Source organism: Centrocercus urophasianus, unplaced genomic scaffold (assembly GCF_019232065.1).
Source record: "Centrocercus urophasianus isolate 14NV4802_14NV808 unplaced genomic scaffold, USGS_Curo_1.0 seq_23, whole genome shotgun sequence".
Classification (NCBI taxonomy): domain Eukaryota; kingdom Metazoa; phylum Chordata; class Aves; order Galliformes; family Phasianidae; genus Centrocercus; species Centrocercus urophasianus.
Genome location: NW_024884789.1, coordinates 3,005,195 through 3,012,806, shown reverse-complemented (window position 1 = coordinate 3,012,806; position 7,612 = coordinate 3,005,195). Strand labels below are relative to the sequence as shown.

Sequence of the window (7,612 nt, the reverse complement as noted above, 5' to 3'; positions counted from 1 at the left end):
AGAAAAGCTCTTCCAGCACATTGCTTTGCTTCATGTGAAATTCCTGTGGATATATAGGGCAGAAGAAATGCTTTCTGCAATGCATTCAGCTTCCTGGCACCCCTGCAGACCCTTGACATGCACCTTATAGCAAGCTTATTTTAATTAGTCTGTGGGAATTGAAGATTTCTCCACCTGAGATCCTCTTTTAGGCCACTTGTGGGGCTGATCTGCAGCTAAGAAGAATCTTTAACACCCAGTGATGTTAAATATACTGAGTATGAGCGAATTTGCTGTCATTAACTTCCACAAACTGTATCTGTGCTCCAACACCCGCATGTGTAAAGAAGTGCTTTGTGACTCCTCTCTGTTTCACCTGAGCCAACTATCACAGGACAAGATGGCCATGATGGTGGGCTGGGGATGTGGGCAGCTGCCCCAAAAGCTCCAGTCTGCTGTCAACAGATAAAATCTACCATTTTCTGCAACAAAATTCAGCTGGGAAAATGTTCTTTGGTTATCACAACTTTTACCTGCAAGTGATTTTCTCCTTCTGAAGCTTCTGAGCAGTTGTAACTGCATCGTGAGCAACAGCTCGGACAGGCAGCAGCAGCAAACATGGGCTCATCCTGCCAGCAGCATAAGAGTTAGTTCTTAGCCTACTGGGAGCGGTTAACTGAAGGGCATCTCCCGATACGTGGTCACACACAGGACGCGTGTAGACGTCCAATACTACAAGCTGGACTCCACCACTGCCTCGAGGAACAGCGCTAGAATGCAAACAATCCTCCCGGGCCCGCTCCTCACAGGCTCCTTGGTGGGAGGCGGGCAAAGCTCTGACGTGAGACGGCTCCTGATTGGGCTCTCGGCAGCGAAGAGCTTAACGATTGGTTGGTAGGCTCGCTCGCGGGGGCAGTGTTGTGTTTGGGCGGGAAGGCGGGTCTGCGACCGCGTGGCGTCTCGCGAGATCTGCCCGCTCCGCCTACGGTGTTCGGAGCCGGAGGTGGCGGTCCGGTAAGTGTTCTCGTTGTGTGGCGGAGCGCGTCGGGCTGTGGGAGGAGAGTGCCTCCGCCGCCTGCTTGCCGGAGCGCCCGGTGCTTTTTCCGCGGTGGGAGTGCGAGGCTTTCCTGCTCCGAGGCTCCTTTCTCTCTGCCCGTCACCCCTCAGCCCCCACAGGCCTTGGCGGCGCTCCCCTCACGCGCTCACGGCGGGCCGCTTCCCACGGGCAGTCGCAGCCGCGAGAGGGGCGGCTCGGAGCGGAGCCTCACCTCGTAAGCGAGGCACTTTTCTGTGCTATGTGAAGCGGCAGGGATTCGGCCCTCGCAGGATCCCCACCGGCGGCTCCTGTGTGTGCTGAGAGCGGGTGGTTTGATTGGTGGGCGGTGAGGGGGAGGACCTGCCTGTGAGGGAAGGGCTGAACTTCGTGTCTGTGGGCTGCACGGTGCGCTCTGTGTGTCCCGGTGCCCTGTGTGGTTCATGGAGTGCGGCTGTGAGGAGAGGTCTGTAGGTGCAGAGTTTCAGAATGTCATCTCTGGAAAAGTCAAAAAGCTGTCGGATGCTTCTGTGTTGTTTTGTGGTCTCGTGGGTTTTTCACTGAAAAAAAACTTAAAGCTGAGAGCCGTGCTTTCAAAGGGGGAAGGAAAACACTCTGCCTGTCTGGAATTGCTTCACTTGTCATCAGGGAAAGATGAGCTTTCCTTTCCCGTTTCTTCAATAGTAGCAGTTAGTACCCAAATATTCATGGAATATTTGCATTACAAATCTTATTTTTTTCCCTTGAATTATTTTAATGCTTATCGTCTATGTGGAATTCGTAGTGGCTTAACTTCTAACTGCTGAACTGAGGGAGCTTTTGCGTACTGGTGCCACAGACCTGCAGCATCTGTACTCTGGCTCCTAAAGGCTCTTGATGGAGGTGCCTGTTTCTTACAGTGATGTTTCTTCTCATATGAGAACTCTAATTATAAAGAGTTATACCAGTACTCTCCAATCCCATGTAGGTTTCTTAACATGACTTGCTTACAGAATTGATCTTAGCACTTCTTGAATTGGGTATAAATTAAGACTAGAGCGGGTATGTGGGACGTTGCATCCAAGTTGTGATTAGTAATACCTGTGGCACTTGAAGAAAGTAAGTGCTGCGTTCTTCCAGGAGGACACGGGTCATTTGTAAGAGCTGCTTATCTGCAAATCAGTGTTTGAAGTGTAGTGGTTTGGTTTACATGCATGGTCCAGTTCTCCATCAGTTCTGCATTCTCAGCTGAGTTTCACTCACAAGGGCTGCTTCAGTTGGCTCTCTTACTGATAGCTCAGTACCTCCACTAGGTAAGAAGGGAAATCCTTCCATCAGTAAAGAAATTAACTCACAGGTCAAATGTTATTGGTGGAAATCAGTTGTGTTTCCTTTTTCTTAACGGAGATGAGCTGGGACACACAAGGCTATAGGAAGCTTTTAACTTTACTTTTATAAAAATTCTGAGTGTATTTTATCCTCCCGAGTTTTGAGGCAGCATAAAAGGGGCAGCATTGTTTTTATTATCCAAATTTATGCAATGTAATGATTATTAGAATTTTGATTGTGAAGGAAGCTAAATAAAGCCTGCTTTCACATACAGATAAAACAAAAATTAATCATCATGCTTCAGTTTTCTGGCTTTGAAGTCATTGGTAAAGCTGGATACTTTGTGTTTATTTAGGACTGCTGAAAGTCTGCTGTTATAGCTGTGACTGATAACTGCAAAATTTCATGTTTCTCTTGCATTAATTATCCTATTTTCAGATGGTCTTACTTGCTGTCCATCCCAATACCTCATACAACTGATAGCATTTCCTCGTTATTTTGTGTGGGAAGACTTAAACTTTTATAGCCTGTTGTCATGTTGGCTTTAAATCTACGTGGAGATGTTTTGAAGTTGTCCAGACGTGCGTCCTCTGATCAATTTTGCATTTTGCTGAAGATTGTGCATTCTTAGCATGTACCATAGAGTAAATGTAGAACACCAGTAGTGGGTAGGAGAGAGATGTCTTTTTTTTTTCTTTTTTTTTCTCTGATGTCAGCTTTGACAAAGCTATTGATGGAAAATGATGATGGGGAAAAAAAAAAAGCATTATTTTGTTGTGTATGGTGTAACATCTTGATAATACTGATCTGAGTACACTTGAACATTATGCAGAAAGAGAATTGCTGGTATGAATGTTCTGAGTACTTTATGTATTGAATGGAATGGCTATGTTTTGATAGTTGTAATATCTAACAGTCTAAGTCTTTCCGCAAAAGATTGCATGGCATAAACCTTGATACTGTCTTGTTCTCTCTTGTCTCCTAGAAATGGGCCTGTTTGTAGAAGATGCAGTGCACTAGATGTGGTGCTTGGAACAGAATTAGTCATGGCATCAGAACTGTGTAAAACAATCTCAGAGGCAAAGCTGGAAAAGCACAAGAATTTGTTCCTAAATTACAGGAATCTGCATCATTTTCCTTTGGAATTACTGAAAGATGAGGGGCTGCAGTACTTGGAGAGACTTTATATGAAAAGAAATTCTCTGACCACATTGGTACGGCAACTTCTTTACTGTGATGCTTACTGTCTGATTTTGAAATAGAAAAGATTGAAGAATGTTTTAGCAAATTTGATCCTGAATGACGTGATCCCTTGTGAAATACAAGTACATGGTTGTGTTATGTTCTAACTTGGATGGATAACGTAGAGTATAATAAATGAAAGCATATGCCGTTTTTATAGATACTCTTGGAGTTCTGAAGATCCAATTTTTTGTTTGTCTGTGTTCCATAATAATTTTTTTAACTTTTAAATCTTGCTCCAAGTGTCAGTGGTCAGGTCTTTGTACTGTTAGGAGATGTTAGCTGTTTAGTCCAGCTGCATTAGCTTCAACATCGCTGACCTTCGTGTACACTTTACTGTAAAGGCAATGCCAATCCCAAGATCTAATACTGAGCTTTCTGTTAAGGTGCCAGTTGAAACTTGTTTTCTGTAAACTGCCAACAGTAGGAAGAATAAACCGTTAAGGGTTGAGGAGGGGTGGTGGTTGTTTTTGACATCTCTTGCAGTAAGTAGCAGTTTTTAAAGCTTTGACAATGATGCATTAGATTTCCTTAATAAAGGCTTTGTTTCACAGCACAAGAGCTGGGAGGATTCTGAAGGTTTTATACTTTCCTTCATCTTTGAAGTCAATTAAGTTTGCATGCGCTGTAGAAAGTTTCCTCGGTACTTCTTGGGGAGGTCTTTTTGCTTAATGATTTAATGGAATTGTAGCATTCGTGGTTAAAAAGTAAAATTGCTTTAAAAATTAACTTGAAAGTCAATGATTACTTAGTGTGTGAGGCTCATGAAGTTTGTGCTACTCAAAAGATGGATCTAACGTGGAGAGCTCTGTGTACCACTTTTCTGTGTGTCTATTTTAAATCTCGGTTTTGTTTTTCTTGAGGTAATAATAATTGTAATTGAGTTGTGAGTTAATGGAACTGAAGCAACACTTAAAATTTAGATCTTGCTCAGGCAAATTTACTTTGTAACAGCAAGAAATTGAGAATTAGTATTCAAAGTGACCAGGATAACTTTCCCTTAATATGACTTGCTGGGATCTCATTCAAGTGCATAGTGCTACAGCTATGACTTGGGCAACCAAAATTGGATCTCACAGCATTTATTCAGCAGAATACAGGTTGGAAGTTGTAGTAGACCAAAACAGGTGAAGTCAGCAGCGTGTTCCACAAAAAGGCACATATGTTTGGGGTTTTTTTGTGCATAGTAAGTTTCAGTTTCCATTAAAAACATAAGCAGTTCATTCCTGGATACCATTAAAGTGTAAGCTGAGCAAGGGTTGCAATTTTGTGCTATATACCTAAGGAAAACCTAGCTAAATTGAGAATAGAAAGTAAGGTAAAGAAAGCAAGTGGAGAGAAGAAAAAGCTGCATCAAGGGAATTCTTGAGAAAATGCTCTGTGAGAGAAGGCTCAGAGATATGGGTTAGTTTAGCTTTGGGAAAGAGAAGACAGAGTTAAGAAGGAATTGGAGGAAGGGTGAGAACAGCGGACACCTGTGTTCTTATGAAACAGTGCTTTCATAAACTTACTATTTTATGTCCATTACTGGTAAGGGGAGTAATACTCAATTTAGTGAAGTAGTAGTAAGTTGCAAAGGGAAACGAGTCTCATTTGAGAATTCAAAAAAAATATACCACTTTATTTAGAAGGTGATCCTGCTTCAGAAGTGTAATTTTAGTGTCTCTTTCAGCTTGTGCTTCTTGAATCCTATGCAAGATGATGAGCAGTGCATTATCAATACATACAGATTTAATTTTGATGGTAGTTAATCTTCACCGTGTTTCTTTAAGGTGGTGCTTCCTTCTGCCTTAACAGCTGATTATGTCTGAGTTGAAAAACACTGACCAGCTCCTATGGAAACATTGGAATAGTTACGCTGTCAGAATTTCCCTATTCCTTTCTCAAGAAAAAACTTCTGTCTTTAGTGCCAAGATGAAAATGATAGAAGACTTGCATAGTGATTGGGTCAGGAAGCTCTATAGCATGCCTACATCCCAACTTCGATTTCTTATACCTTCCAATTTAGTATTTGACTGATAATGTTAGCATTTTAGTGATCCTGTTTCCTCATCTACAAAATGAAGTGAGTTTGCTTTCATGACGCTGTCAGAAGCATAATCGAGCCATACCAGAAGATGGTTCTCAGAATGTGCAATGCTGTCCTGTTGAGACGAATCAGCAGGCTCACTTTTTGAAAAATGCCCTCTGAGATGAGGCAAGCTTCCCTAAACTGGTGGCACAAGTGATTGATTATTCATCTGCCATTGTTATTAGTTGCTGTGCCTACAACAAAGGCTGCAGTCTGTGTCACTGACTTTACTCCTCAATGCATGGACCATGAATAGTCCCTTTTAATCTTAATGTTGTTGTGAGATGTTGTGTTGAAAGCATTTGACTCGGACCAGTTGTTTTTGTGGCACTCAAGAACATAAATAGAATTTGTGGTAGATATTCTAGACTGTAAAATTGTGAGCTGTGGGGTTGTTTCTCTCCTTTAACTTCTTCGTATTTTAAGATAAAGCAGTTCAGGCTTGATGTGAGGTGAAAACGTTTGAATTTCAGATTAGCGTCCTCAATAGAACAAAGGTTTAGGATGGAAGAGCTACTGTTCTTAATTTTCCTTCTTAATTTGCAAGTTGAATGTCGATGTGTTTAATTTGGATCTGAGCACGCTGCAGCCTTTGTATATTTTTCCCGTATTAAGTTTCCACTCGCTGACCAAATAATCTCCTGTTCTGACAAATGTTCTGATACAAACCTTCCAGTAGGTGGCAACAACTGATCAGTTTAGCTTGTTGAGTCCTGAGGTCAGCTGATTAATTTATTACAGAGCCTTATCTGCTGCTCCTTACTTAAAAACAAATATGTTTTGCTGTGCGTGCTCAAATATAGCATGTGGTGTGCTTGTTGCATAAGCACATCACGATAACTTTTTCAGGTTTATGTATTTATTCGTGGTAAGTTTATGAAACCATGCAAAGTATTTTAGGTAATAATACAGCTTACATTTGCATGGCAGTGCAGATTGCTAGGCCTCTTTTACAGGAAACTGACAGTGTGGTAAGTCTGCTTTTAAAATTTGATTTGGATATATGGATGATGTAAAAAATCTGTGTTTGAAATAGATTTCTTAACTATGTCTTAACTATGATTACTGACATTTTAGACTTAGCAAGCCCATTTTGTGGTGTATTATGTTCTTGGTTATAAAGGCCATCGTGGAACATAGTTGCTATGGATCAGTAATTATAGAAATGATAGCATGTTAACATGCAAATATGGCAATTTAGTTTGTTGGGTTCGGTGTGCCTGGCTTTGTGGTTATTGGTTAAGGTACACAAAACTTTTAGATCTTTTCTTGGTTTACCAGCATTACAAATAAAGTGTTAAAGTGAGATACCTTGCATAGATCTTATTCCCCTTCAAGTCTGTAGTGGTTACAGCTTCTCAGCAGCTCTCAGCCTCAATTAATTCACTTTAGAACTTTACTTTTGAAAATATATTGTATTTCATCTCTTCAGCCCCAGAAGTCCACCTACCATTTGTTTGAGGATACGTTAATGTCACTTCTAGGCTGTAGTTCAATGTCAGTAATGAATTGCTCACCCTTGAAATATCCCAATTGCACTGGTGGAGAATATGTGGGGGTGTGGAAATAGGATATTGTATGCAAGCTTTCTGTTGCAGTTTTTCTGTGAGTAGCTGCTAACATGTTTTAGTGTGATTGGTAAAATTAGTTGGGTACACAATGTGTGTTTTGTTTTGAAACCTAAAAATCTCTAACTCTTTTTCAGCCAGAAAACCTTGCACAGAAGCTTCCAAACCTCGTGGAATTGTGAGTTTGTGTAGGAATTCTAATATATTCTTATTGTGCTGCTCCATCTCATCTTAAAATAGTTTTGTAATGTATTGCTGTATATTACCTGTGTTTTAAAAAGGAGGGGTTTTATTGGAGAACAAAAAAGGTGCTTTTTCTGTTTTTTCAAATGGTGGTATACCCAGATGTATTCAGTGTAAATTATTGGTTTTTTTTTTTTTTGGGGGGGGGGGGGGGGGATTTTTTTTGTT

General features: G+C 41.1%; 1 protein-coding gene across 9 annotated transcripts in view; it reads left to right on the top strand.

The window, feature by feature from the left end:
* Positions 1 to 915: 915 nt before the first annotated feature.
* The window catches only part of LRRC28 (leucine rich repeat containing 28), an 89,970-nt gene continuing 83,273 nt past the window's right edge, over positions 916 to 7,612 (top strand). For 7 of the 9 annotated variants that reach the window (XR_006169922.1, XR_006169920.1, XR_006169919.1 and 4 more), the window contains exons 1-3: positions 916 to 993; positions 3,306 to 3,534; positions 7,339 to 7,379. Coding sequence is in view for 2 of the 9 variants with exons in the window: in XM_042824681.1 (XP_042680615.1) it covers positions 3,367 to 3,534; positions 7,339 to 7,379 (209 nt within the window). In the remaining 7 variants the exon portion in view is untranslated. Of the gene's footprint in view, positions 994 to 3,305; positions 3,535 to 5,575; positions 6,605 to 7,338; positions 7,380 to 7,612 lie in introns of those variants that run through there. The other 2 variants (XM_042824682.1, XM_042824683.1) reach the window with 2 other exon arrangements.